The sequence below is a fragment of the Doryrhamphus excisus genome, linkage group LG3 (assembly GCF_037039965.1).
Source record: "Doryrhamphus excisus strain RoL-2023G ecotype Guam linkage group LG3, RoL_Dexc_Guam_v1.1, whole genome shotgun sequence".
Classification (NCBI taxonomy): Eukaryota; Metazoa; Chordata; class Actinopteri; order Syngnathiformes; family Syngnathidae; genus Doryrhamphus; species Doryrhamphus excisus.
Genome location: NC_136359.1, coordinates 2,902,487 through 2,915,931, shown reverse-complemented (window position 1 = coordinate 2,915,931; position 13,445 = coordinate 2,902,487). Strand labels below are relative to the sequence as shown.

At 38.7% G+C, this 13,445-nt stretch overlaps 2 protein-coding genes across 2 annotated transcripts; both read right to left on the bottom strand.

Moving 5' to 3' along the window:
* Positions 1-48: 48 nt before the first annotated feature.
* arrdc1a (arrestin domain containing 1a) lies at positions 49-8,337 on the bottom strand. Its single transcript, XM_058070524.2, has 8 exons — positions 8,149-8,337; positions 5,692-5,802; positions 5,500-5,550; positions 4,816-4,970; positions 3,965-4,147; positions 3,541-3,717; positions 2,085-2,520; positions 49-1,010 (listed from the first exon to the last, which is right to left on the bottom strand). Exons 1-8 carry the CDS (start codon positions 8,264-8,266, stop codon positions 973-975), a joined length of 1,269 nt encoding a protein of 422 aa, XP_057926507.2. The 5' UTR covers positions 8,267-8,337; the 3' UTR covers positions 49-972.
* A 1,279-nt stretch (positions 8,338-9,616) lies between these two features.
* On the bottom strand, positions 9,617-13,322 carry sdf2l1 (stromal cell-derived factor 2-like 1). Its single transcript, XM_058071613.2, has 3 exons — positions 13,025-13,322; positions 11,394-11,590; positions 9,617-10,825 (listed from the first exon to the last, which is right to left on the bottom strand). Exons 1-3 carry the CDS (start codon positions 13,305-13,307, stop codon positions 10,547-10,549), a joined length of 759 nt encoding a protein of 252 aa, XP_057927596.2. The 5' UTR covers positions 13,308-13,322; the 3' UTR covers positions 9,617-10,546.
* Positions 13,323-13,445: the final 123 nt, after the last annotated feature.

Sequence of the window (13,445 nt, the reverse complement as noted above, 5' to 3'; positions counted from 1 at the left end):
ACTTGAACTCATGATTACTACCACAAATGATTACACTTATATACGCGTGGAGGATTCATCAATTCAACAACAACACAAATGCAAATAATTCTGCAGCAACACATGGATGAATTTGACATCCATAAAAACTCTCCTAAAAACGGCTTATAAACAGAAAAATGAGGCGCAATTATTTTATGTCTATTTAATCCCACGATTCAGGCTGCAAAAAAAATGGGATCAGAACGACAATTCTTTTGATTCGTCTGCACTTTTGCCCATCATCCGGCCACAAACATACACTTCGTAAAAGCAGCTTTTACACCATGAACACAACAAACAACTTATAAATAACTGTGACAAAATAGACATGAAGTTCCAGTTATTTGAAATAAATAACTGGCGAGGACCTTCTCCCACATTCCAAATAATAAGCATGCCACAAGCAAGTAAAGAAAATGTCTGGATGGATGAGTATCAGTCATTATTTACCAGTGGGCCAATATTTTGCTCTACCAAGACAGTATTTTGTATCCAGGGTCTTACTCGATAGCTTAATTATGTTCTTGGTGAATTTAACTTTCTTGGAGACACAAAAAAGTAGAAATAATCAGCAAAAATGACAACTTTTCTCAAAAGGTATCAGTCAATAAAGAATGAAAAAAATTATTGATTTATTGCAGTTATAATTGAATGTGTGTTTCTCCAAAACATTCTACGAATCGACATTTTAATAACAAAAGTAACTGGTGGAATAACAATACAATATATTGAATGGATTAAAAGGCATCTCGCTTTTAATATTCTACTTAGAAATAAATTAAATGTGGGCTGATTCCCATTCAAATTTAAAATATCCACACCAGGGAAAAAAATAACACCAAAGTACAATATTCAAATGAACTACATTTAAAACACTATTTCTCTATAGAAGATAAAAAGTTTTACTCCAACACGTGCAGGCTGCTCTGTCCTGCTGCTCCTCCAGCCATCTTAGGTGTTCATGCTCTCATCATACGAAGGAGGAGCCTCTGAAATGGAAATCACAACATTGGGTGTTAATTAGTGAAAAACCTTGTTGGTCTTGCAAATGTTCCCTCTTTTCCACTATAGCAGGGGTCTCAAACACGCGGCCCGCGGGCCAAATGTGGCCCGCAGGACACTAGTTTGAGGCCCCCGCCTTGATATGAAAGTTTAATGTTAGTGCGGCCCGCGCAAGTTTGAAAGTTCCTGTTCATGTTAAAGGTTAAATAACTGTTAATAGTTATCCTCCCCCTCCGTGTGGAAGTGGTAAGTTTTGGGCTATTTAAGTTGAAAGGAAATAACTTGAAGGCTACCGTTTAGGTCGCTAGCTCTCTAGTTTGCGAGTTAGCATGTGTCTCAAGACCCTGCAGTTGCGCAATATGTTGTAAATAAAAAGAGTATGAATGTGACTATAGTCGTGTTTTGTCATGTCTACAGGGCTCTAATAATGCTTTAATTTTGATCTGAAAAAAATAATTTGTCTACCCACCAACTATATGTGGTTTCTTAAGTTTTTATTATTTGCCGTTTTATTATTATTATTATTATTATATTTATTTATTACTGATTGATTTTCTTTATTCTTGATTTGTTTATTTATTTTTCATCTTATTTTGTGCAGAAAAATAAAAATTAAGATATTTGAGAACAGTGGAATGTTTTATCAGAGCTTTTATTGTAGAAAATCGGAACCAAAACACTGAAAAAGTTTGTATATTTTTCTGTTTTTAATAAATGCGTTTTTTGGTTTTGAGTGGCCCCCAGGTAAATTGAGTTTGAGACCCCTGCACTATAGAGTGGTTTGTTTGGTCTTAAAAATGCTGATAATACTATTTTGCATCAATTCATAGCACAAAAACATTTAAAAATACACCTCTATTGGTTTTGTGACTCAGTTCAATAAAAAACATGTTTGTTTGTGCAGTCACATTCTCACATTGTATAAAAAAAGTTGACATTTTGTCTAGTTCTTGTGAACCCATCTTGGGAGTTGGGTGTCTTATGACGCCCGTATTAAACATACAAGCAAGCGCAGCCTAGACGGACACATTACATTCATACAATAAGACATTCCAACTAACCTTGTGGGTATTCTGAGCTCCTGTAGTCTGGAGGCATGGTTTGTGGGCTTATCATTGGGCTAGCACTGTTCATATTGGGAAGAGGAGTCAAAGTCGCTGAGGAAGCGATGGTAATTTCCCGATTTGCGCCAGGCTGGTTGTGACGGCTGTCGGACAAAGACTGGCCAAGAGTATAACTGAATCGACTGGTTGACACAAGTTGAGGATGCCGATCCATCAAGCTGCCATTGATAGGTTTACCACCCTCGGCTCTCTGATTGGCTTCGGCCGGGGGAGCGGTGGGAGAATGTAATCTCGCTCGAGGAGCAGGACGAGGGGCGGGACGAGGAGGTAATGCTGGAGGAGTGGCAGGAGCTGAACTGACGTTTTTGTCCAGGGAGACATTCCCGATGTACAGGGGTAACGTCAACAGGACATTCGGAGACTTCAGGCTGACCTGGCAACACAAAGATAACACACATAAAAATCTCGATGGCCAGAGTTGATGTTGTCCATATGCTAATTTGCTATCAAGCCTTTTTCAAAAACTATTAGAGAAACTATCCTATTGCTCATATTGAATGAACTCATGACTAAAGACACCTAAATTTCAGATGGAATTTCATTTGATCACATTGCTTTGTCTTGGGTTATATCAATTTGTGCTATAAAGAAGCTTCCTGTTATGTAAGGGAGTACCGACCCATTATTCACAATCCTTATGTGAAACATGAACACATATTTATTTCCCTTTTCTGTGCATTATAACACGAGAAAACGAGTTAATATGAGCTAGTTTACAATGCACATCATTGGGATACCACTATTTTGACTATGAAGCCCTTTAAAAAAAAAAAAACCTCTAAAACATTGCATCGTTTGATATTCTTCATGCCGTATTACTTATGCTAAGAGTCCACTGGGCTGGTGCCTAGTGGCGTGCAGTGGCTCAAACTGCCTCCCAACTGGCTCGTGGTGGCCCGTAACGGCGGCAAGAACATTTCAAAACGTTTAAAATCTACGTCGCGCCACTTGCATCAAGCAGTCGTCACCAAGTGTCCACCAAGTGGAACCAAATGTGGCAGACAATCCGCCTATTGGAATCCACTGGAATATAATGGCGTGAGCCAAGTTGCGCCAATGATGCTAGGAGTCTACTGGGCTGGTGCCAATTGGTGCCAATTGGAGCCAGTTCACGCCAAAGATTATGTGACTCCACTTTAAATCAAACAATCTCACATAAGTGAGTACACCCCACACACTTCTGGAAATACGTTTTTGGAATTTCAGGATCAGTGTACAGTTTGCACAACTAAAAACGAAAAAATTGGTATGCACTTCTCTTGAGTGAGGGAAGGATGGAATGCAAGATCGACATGCGGATTGGTGCGGTACTGCAGCGATGCAGACTCTACTTGTACCAATATACACGTATACCGATACTTGTATTGGTACGTGTAATGATGATTTTTCTTACTTTAACATAGTAATTTATCTTTATCAGATCACAGCCCCCAAGGGAGGATTGAGGAAGAGGCGGAACAATGATCTGCTCCTTCCACTCCATCTCCCTGCCAGCCTTAACTCGACCACCCTCCACCTCGGCTATGGTCCTCTCATCATGGATGGGTCTCTTTGTCTCATAGGTCACCCTCTGAAAAAAGTGACAAAGATGAATCAATGCATACTTGGCCACGGACTATATAGTATCTCACCAGGTATCCCCATATGTTTACTGTATGAAATACATACAGTATGTACCACAATACTGTAGTACCTTTACTTTCTTCTTGATTTAATTAAGCACGTGGGTAAGAGCTTCCCATTTGATAATTGCTGCATGGATGATTAATTATGTTTTACAGTGAAGGAAAAATAACTATACTTAGGTGAAATTTTACCTGCATTAGGCTAGCATTGATGTTGCCTGTACTCTTGTCAGACCTGTTCTGGACGGTGGCAGACAGGTGAATAATCTGCCCAGGTATATAACCCTTCATTTCAGTTTGGGCTTTCAGGAACACCGTGCCGGTTTTTAATAGCATGTAGGTGAACTCCTGGGTCACTGAAGATAAGCAGGCTCCCTGCGGAGAAATGGATAGGAGACGCTGGTTATATAAAACCATTAAATACCGACCATACTAAACATAAAAGGTACATTTATTACAGGTAATAAAACGGCAAATAATAAAAAGTTAAGAAACCACATATAGTTGGTGGGTAGACAAATTATTTTTTTCAGATTAAAATGAACAAAGCATTATTAGAGCCCTGTAGACATGACAAAACACGACTATAGTCACATTTATACTCTTTTTATTTACAACATATTGCGCAATTGCGGGGTCTTGAGACGCATGCTAACTCGCAAACTAGAGAGCTAGCGACCTAAACGGTACCCTTCAAGTTATTTCCTTTAAATTTAAATAGCCAAAAATTTACCACTTCCACACGGATAGGGAGGATAACTATTAACAGTTATTTAACCTTTAACATGAACATTGATGAAACGTAATAATTTTTTCTGGGTACATGATACCATACAGCATCCATATCAAACGCAAAGGCGGGGGCCTCAAACTAGTGTCCTGCGGGCCACATTTGGCCCGCGGGCTGCGTGTTTGAGACCCCTGATTTAAACACTAGTGCACACGGAGAGTGAAGGCAAGGGTGAAGTGGTTGAAGTGTCTTGTCCAAATGCGTACATCTCCAGTAAAATGGAAAACAATGAAAAATATACTTAATGCCTCACCCATATATCTGGAATTTTGTTCAGGTTGAGGGGGTCCAGCAGGTAGAAAGCTTTCTCTGTGCTGTAATCTTTGGTAAAGCGTGGCGTGTCAATGAAAGCTCTCACTCTGTACCCAATCCGACCATAGTTGCCCTCAAAAGATGTTGGAGCAGTGCCTGAAAGTTGGAAAAGTATACTGATTTTTTTTTATTACTGTATAATTCACAATATCAGTATATAAACATTCAGATATACAGAAAAATAACATTGTAAAATTTACACTGTTGGATGATAATGGGGTTGTAAACAGAGCTTCAAAATGCAAAAAGAAGAAATCATATTTGATGCACTTTTAAGCTGAAAAAACGTGCCTTTTATAATGGAGCATGGATAGCATGGATCTCTCCCATTGAAATCGTTTTAACAATGCACACAATTCAATTGCGAAAATTGATGTGAAAATTGTATAATTGTAGTTCATGGTGTTGTATTTGTAAACAAATGTTGTGGAATAGATGTTTAGACATTTTGGCTTGAGTTAATGAGTTAATGCTTGAAATCAATCTAGTCGCTCCCATACAAAGAGGTGATTGAGTGGGTTTCCCCAGTGGGATACAATGATTGCATTGTAGGCAAAAGCCACAATACGTAGGTTTCATGAATATCCCTCAGGTACTACTGTGTCTATCTAAATACTTGGAATACCTGGAATGCGAAACTGGAAGGCAAAGGTATGATTTCCTTGTTTCAGTGTTCCTGTGGAGGACAGTTAGGTCAGAAAAATAAACATAATCATAATAAACAAGCATAATCATCCTGTCAATGATGGGGTTGTAAAAGTAGATGTTTTCATAAAAACATAACAGTGAACGTAAAAGTTAAAGAACAGAAAGTTACCTTTGTCTGCAACAGAGATTGTGTTGTTGAAGTACTGTTCTTCAACTGTCCACGATGTGTCATTGACTTTATTGGTGAGGCCACAGAAGCCATGACAGTTCACCTTAACCGCTGCAAAGCAAAAAAACATCTGCACTCAATCGTTTTCTAAAGAATATGTCAAAGTAGTGTGGATTATGTAGACCCCATCTTGGAGAAACACGTCTTGGAGCCCGGACGACCCAGCGGCATGAAGCTGCCTGATAATGAAATGGAGGGTACCAGCTGCGGTCCTGCTCCAGCACTTGCAGCACTTCTATCCAGCAGTATTGGATCCAGCATGCAGACCCGACATGGTCACAACAACAGTAATGGGGAGGAGAGGACATCTAAGTCCGAAAAAGATGTGGCAGACAAGTGGCACAGAACCGGGAAGTTCAACACAACCAACGCCATCGCACATCCAAAGACCACGGAGGCAAAACACAACCTTGAGTCCACTCAAACAACCAACGCCATCCAAACCACAAGGAAGTTTTCATTCGAGAGCTTTGAGAGAATGTTGACTTGGACACTTGTGTTTACTATTCAAATAAAGAATACATGTAATGTAAGACTATATTTACTTGTTCTGGAACACCACTATAAAGTAATGACAAACCCAAACCAAACCTACTGCTCTCCAAAATAACAACCATGTGATAGTATGCATGGGGAAAACACAACATATATACATAATATATATGTGTATGAAAGGAAAAGACAGAATAAAAGTCCAGTTCTTCTAGTTGTCCTAAGTTCAAGATTAATAATGTTTATATTTCTTATGTGTAACAAAGCAATTGAATACTAAAAAGAATATGTGAAAAACATTGACTTTTAATAACAATACACAGTGACGGACATTGTGGTGAACAGTGCAAAAATAACGTTCCATGACGTAATGTACATAACGTAAGCTCTGCTCGGGCTGCTCGTGTACAACAAACAATAACTAATGTGAGTGACCCACATATCATTATGCAAGATGTACCATTTGGCACAAGTTGCTTTTCGAGCCAGGCAAGAACCAGAAAAACCAGCTCTTGCTGGGCGCCCTCGTGGCGCTTTGATACCTACCCCAAACGCACACATCAGCTTTGACTTAGCAAAACTGTGATCAACATTTTTATTATTCGTATACGGGTAGTCTAAATGAATAGAAAGACAAACAATAACAAGTGGATACTCGTATTGCCCACTTTGTAACTCTTAATGCTGAAGTATAATTTGCTGCATTTACAGTAAGTGTGCTCAGAAATTCAAGAAAATACACTCAAAACGTGACCTTACAACTAGGAGACCAGGGTTCAATTCCACCCTCGGCCATCTCTGTGTAGAGTTTGCATTTTCTCCCCGTGCATGCGTGGGTTTCTCCGGGTTTACTCCGGTTTCCTCCCACATTCCAAAAACATGCTAGGTTAATTAGCGACTCCAAATTGTCCATAGGTATGAATGTGAGTGTGAATGGTTGTTTGTCTATATGTGCCCTGTGATTGGCTGGTGACCAGTCCAGGGTGTACCCCGCCTCTCGCCTGAAGACAGCTGGGATAGGCTCCAACACATTTTTGGCTTCCTGGAATGGATTTGTTGGATTTACATTATTTCTAAGGGGGAAACGGATTGTGAGAGTTGGACCTTCTGGAAAGAATTCATGACGCTAACCAATGTTCCACTGTACTGTATTCCGTCTCACTGTCATACGTAAAAGGACATATGACACAGAGCTTCAAGACTTTGTTGACTAGAGTGAGGTATGGAGTGATTGAGCGATGATTCATATCAATAACATGTTATTTATTTAATTACCGTTCCACAATGATTACGTTCAACAGCACAAATAAACTTCCTCATACAATACCCCCACTCTTAAAATAAAGCAGCGATGTACGTTTCAAATATGGCGGCAACATTATGGTCTCAATGGAAAAAAGAGCTGTATGTCACACAAACAGTCAGTAACAAGAGTAACAAGAATACTTATATTTAATCCACAAATAATGAGTGGTTGCTTGAATTGAAAGTGAAATACTATTTTTTTCTTTTCTTTTCAAAAAAGAAAAATTAAAAATTTAACACATGGATGATAAGATTAGATTAGACATATTTTATACAACATAATTTTAGATATTAAATCAGTAGAAAGAAGATATAGAACAGAAACAGGAAGTATTTTTTTACCTGTTCAACTAGTGTTTGTTTGTGAGTGTGTGGCCCTTCAAGAGAGGGGGGCAGAATTTGATGATAAACCTACGGTAAAGGAGTGGAAATGTAATAATAATTCTAAATAAACACCGCAAAAGCAAAAAAAAATTCATATTAAACCGACTGTTAAGTGAATTACAGCAAACACAGGTTGTGTTGAATTTTCACTTCCTGGTTCGACGACGCCACTTTCAACACAAAACTGAATAAAAGCTTTTAGCTCTCTTTTCTTACCTTTACATGGTATCTTCTGCCCCACTGTGACCGTCACGGTTCCCGAGATAGTTTCGCCGGGAATAAATACTTCTTTACTTTTGTCAAACCTGATGTCAAACGCTTCAATTTTACCCATGTTTGTCCCGATATCACAAGACCGCGACGGGCACCTGTGCTGCAAACCTGTTGTAAGCCCCGCCCCCCCGTACACGTCATGACATCATCAAACCTTCTTTCACAGCATCTACATCAGGGGTCTCAAACTCAAGAATAAAGAAAATCAATCAATCAGTAATAAATAAATATAATAATAATAATAAAAACTTAAGAAACCACATATAGTTGGTGGGTAGACAAATTATTTTTTTTCAGATTAAAATGAACAAAGCATTATTAGAGCCCTGTAGACATGACAAAACACGACTATAGTCACATTGATACTCTTTTTATTTACAACATATTGCGCAACTGCAGGGTCTTGAGACACATGCTAACTCGCAAACGAGAAAGCTAGCGACCTAAACGGTAGCCTTCAAGTTATTTCCTTTCAACTTAAATAGCCAAAAACTTACCACTTCCACACGGATAGGGAGGATAACTATTAACAGTTATTTAACCTTTAACATGAACATTAATCAAACGTAATAATTTTTTCTGGGTACATGATACCATACAGCATCCATATCAAACATTAAACTTTCATATCAAGGCGGGGGCTAGTCAAACTAGTGTCCTGCGGGCCACATTTGGCCCGCGGGCCGCGTGTTTGAGACCCCTGATTTACATAGCATAGAGTCCAGACAGTATCCAGCGGCGGTTCTAGCTGGTATGACACTCTGGGCACAAGTGTGGATAAGCATAAATAGAATATTTATCTAAAAATAGAATGATTAATTCATCTTAAATAAAATATATAGTAAGTGCCCTGTGATTGGCTGGCCACCAGTCCAGGGTGTACCCCGCCTCTCGCCAGAAGACAGCTGGGATAGGCTCCATCACACCCGCGACCCTCGTGAGGATAAGCAGTAGAAAATGAATGAATGAATAAAAAATGATATGACCATATAATGACATAATGGGTACCATAGTAACTGTCAATAATATATATATATAATATATTATTATATATATATATTAGCCTTATGCATTATTTTAGCTGTTTGAAGATGAACTATAGTTTTAATAAGTATTTGTGATTTTAGAAATAAGGAGTTAGTATGTTCTCTGTAGGCGGCATTATGAATTATCCTTACTGGCCTTTTTTGCAGTACATTTAGCGAGTGAAGATTGCTTTTATAGTTATTAGCCCATATTTCCACACAATAAGTGATTTCTGATTGAGAACAATTTTTGCTTTGTTGAATATTGAAATGTTTCTTGCCACCTTATGTTGTATATTTGTAATACTATATATATATGTGTGTGTTGAACAACAAACAAATTAATACAATAAATCATAAACAAATATTTATTTTTTTTAAGTGTATTTATTACAAATATCCCCGACTCCCCTCAAAAAAAAACTTTTATAATGATTGGTAACTCAACCTCTACACACAATATAACAACAATATCTACAGCGGCTTCTGGAGTGTCAACAAGAGGTGAGCGGTTGAAAATGAAGTACATGAAAAATTGACGTTTTATTTCACTAATAAATAAAGAAGTGAGGAACATTCACAACCTCAATATATTCCAAGTTCATGACATAGAAAAGGGAACCGGACGAGCAGACTCTTCATTGGTTCCGCTGGTGTATGATGGTCGGGGGTGCGAGCAGGTTTGTCATGTTCTTCCACACCACACTTCCGTAAACTACAGATGAAAAAAAATAAATGTCCTTGGTTTTGAAATACTATCTCGGTTGTTGTAGGGTTAAACAACGCATCCCCATATTGGTGATTCTGAAGAAAGCTTCGAGGTGGGACACTATCAACAGATGGGACACTATCAACAGATTCCGGCTAGCAAATCCTTTTTTGTGAATCGAAAAAAAGCAAAAAAAAAAGCAACATAGCAGAAAATGAGGCAGGCCAGTGTGTGTAAAAATAATTGTACAATAAAGTTCAAGAGAGCAAATATAGAGCGCTAACCGTCCAGTTTCGACTTTGTAACGGACTAGAGTGAAACAGTGTCCGTGTGGCTCTTCAATCTACACCCTGTTCACTCATTTCAGTCCGCATTTGCATTGTTTCCTGGATGTGAAACTAGAATTATTCACTGTAAAATGTTTTTTTGGTTCATATTTTTGGACGTCTGGAATGAACTAATGGAAATGTATTTCCATGATTAACCATGGAAAAAAATTGGCCCTTTTGGAACACATTAAGGACGACCGAGGTTCCACTTTATTAGACACACAGTGACGTTGTCAAAGCAGGATTTTCTTTGCTGGATTCCCATCACACGGACTAGTTCAGAGTTCATCGTGACGCAGTGGGTCCTGGCTCGGCTGGATGAAGACGCCTTCCATGACTCTCCACCAGTTATGCTGGTTGGGTGAGGTCATACCATGTACTTCCCGTTGGCCGCGGATGGGGTGGCCGTACTGCTCTCCCGTCACACTCAGGAAAACGTTGGTGCCGATATGTTTGAAGCGCACAGCATCATTGCGTTCCCAAAGGATGCCGTCGCACTGCACTGTCCAAACGTCCAGGTCATCGCCCTCGCCATTCTCCCCAAATGCACTGACCTCCTGTAGATAGAACAGACGCATCAACTGTACAGCATCTCTAAATATCAAAAACAGCAAAATAAAAAGCAGAAATTTGGAAATAACTCCATCTCTGTGGAGCACGTCATTGCTTGAGCGCCAATATTATTAAAATAAAATGATGCAAAATCTAATTTTTATGCCAATATATACAGTTTATATTAATACTTATTTGCATATATCGGACATCCCTTGTATCATTTATTCAAGTTTATAAGTTGTGTAGTATACTGTATGTAGTATACTGAGCACCATGCAGTATTTTACTTGGCTATGTCATGACAATTTATGTAGTATTGTAGTGTACCATATTGGTAATAAGATGTAAAGATGACCACAAGAGAGTTATTTCATATCTAGAGAAATCTAATAATGTTAAAAATCATATTTCATAAAATGGTGTACAGGTTTTCTGTGATCCAATAAAAAAAAATCAATTTATAAATAAGGAATCCTACTTTGCAAAACTTCCCTTATTGCCTTATTGGGTCTGGAGCCAATTAACCATGAAATGAGGGATTGTTGTATTATTAGACATTAATATACAAACCTGATTATTAGACAAGGGTGAGGTGAAGTGATGCGTATGAAGATTACGACCAGTCTTCATGTGTGTGAAACGTATAGCTTGACCACATTTAATCGCCGTCCCGCGCTGGCATGGGTGATCGGGCTTTCCTCGTATCTGCCAATAGCTGTTGCCGTCATCTGCGCTTTCCACTCCAGTTACAGACTGTTGGCCGCTCCCTACACACACACAAAATACACATTTCTTCAGGTTAATGTATTAACCATTAAGCTACAGTAGAAGACAATATGGCTTGCATGATGGATGCTCTGGGAAGGGTTCAATGCACTGTCGAGGTCCTAGGAGCACAGAAAATCTAAAAATGTCAGCCGGCTACCCACTGATAATAATAATAATAATAAAATAATAATAACATTAATGGCTGATTGTAGTTTCTCGCAGCTCACTTGAATCATATGTAAATTCAGTCACATGTGCACATTTCTGAGGATTTTTACACGAGATGTGAATTAACCTTGCAGGACCAGACCCTGCGATGGTCTCAGGGTTTCCATTTTTGATGGTAATTGATTGTGGTACACCGACATGGCAAAATAAAAGTCACACATTAAAATTTTGTTGTTTTTTTTTTTAACTTAAAAACCATTTTAAGTAATATAATGTATGAATGGCTATATACAGTTTAACATTTTACACACATATTGACCACACTTAGTTGGAAAACAAGTGTTTACATATTTTGCCTGGCTGGCGGCAGCTAGCTAGCTAGCTCATTTTTGTCCCACAGGCGAGTTACAAGTGTCTATTTACTTTTTTTAAATGTCACTTAATCTTGCTCTCACTATCAATACTTATGGCTTATCTTCAAAACACTAGTTGTGTGTCTAAGTTTTTCAACATAAACACAGCTTTCCGATAGTGGTGCTATCACTGGTAGCTTGTAAGCTAGCAGTACTTCACTGATGTTGAGTACTTCACCATGGAATATTTGCTTCAGGTGTCACCTGTATATGAACAATTAATTTCTGATGTATTCGTATTATTCTAAACCAAGCATCTCTTTAATGTCTCTTTGAAATCAGACTAATAATATTATAAAGGTTCGGAGGGTCATAATTCACTGACCACGTCATTATTTTGTATGAGAAGAAAATTAGATAATGGGAGTGTAGGCTATTTATGTGACGCCCTTACTTTGGTACCCCCCCACACAGGATGTGCTGTTATTTTGAAGGCCGGAAGTGTGTGTGTTTAGGTAGCTTGTTGGAAATAAGTAGAGAGACGAGCGACGACAATAAATGTGTCTTCTGCATTCCTCCTCTTGTGCTTTTGTTCCCACTGCGTTTCTACACCATTGGAGGCAATCTTAACCTGCTCCGTTACAGGAGCTATACAGTTTTTTATAATTTTATTTTGAAATGACCCCAAATATCGCTTTATTGTAATACAGACAAAAGACTGCCGCTTCCTGTTACTGAGCTTGCTTCACTTTGATATAAAACCGAACAGCAAACAAAATATTCGTAATTTGCTGTGACAATATAGAAAATAACATACATTTTATAGTGGCGCAAGACATTACGCCATGTAATTATAATCTACTTCATTTATTACATGCATTAGTGTTTGGTAGGTCGAAATAGATGATTTACCTGAGCCGTATTTCACATCGTGGGAATGCAGGCGGACGTTGTGTCTGGTGTTTAGGAGCTTCACTAGAGATCCGCAGGTGACATCTTTAAACTCCGACTCTTTTCCTTCATAGTGTGACCACGACAGAAAAAACACCACCACTTTGACAAAAAACCTCTGGCTTATGTCCATCGTTAGGAGTCTGCTCTGCTTCGATAAATCAAGAAAGTAGGAACGATAGTCTTTGGTAGGACCACGCACGGCTGACGTCATAGCTTGTTTCAGCCAATGACTCTGTGACATGTGCAAAAACAAGGAAGTAAAGTGTCGTTTTTTCTCTAAAACTTTATTAGCAGCTACAAAATCGCGACAAATGGGGTAGCCCGTGCATCAAAACCAATGTCTTAAATGATCCTCACACAGCATTATTTTAGGGTTAGG

Coding starts and splice junctions, on each gene's coding strand:
- arrdc1a (XM_058070524.2), bottom strand. CDS start 8,266: ATGGGTAAAATTGAAGCGTTTGACATCAGGTTTGACAAAAGTAAAGAA. Junction 5,803..8,148: donor GCAGAAGATACCATGTAAAG/GTAAGAAAAGAG, acceptor TTTGCTTTGCAG/CGGTTAAGGTGAACTGTCAT. Junction 4,971..5,499: donor CTTCCAGTTTCGCATTCCAG/GTATTCCAAGTA, acceptor TCCAACTTTCAG/GCACTGCTCCAACATCTTTT.
- sdf2l1 (XM_058071613.2), bottom strand. CDS start 13,307: ATGTCACAGAGTCATTGGCTGAAACAAGCTATGACGTCAGCCGTGCGT. Junction 11,591..13,024: donor CGATGTGAAATACGGCTCAG/GTAAATCATCTA, acceptor GTGTGTGTGTAG/GGAGCGGCCAACAGTCTGTA. Junction 10,826..11,393: donor CACCCTTGTCTAATAATCAG/GTTTGTATATTA, acceptor TTCTATCTACAG/GAGGTCAGTGCATTTGGGGA.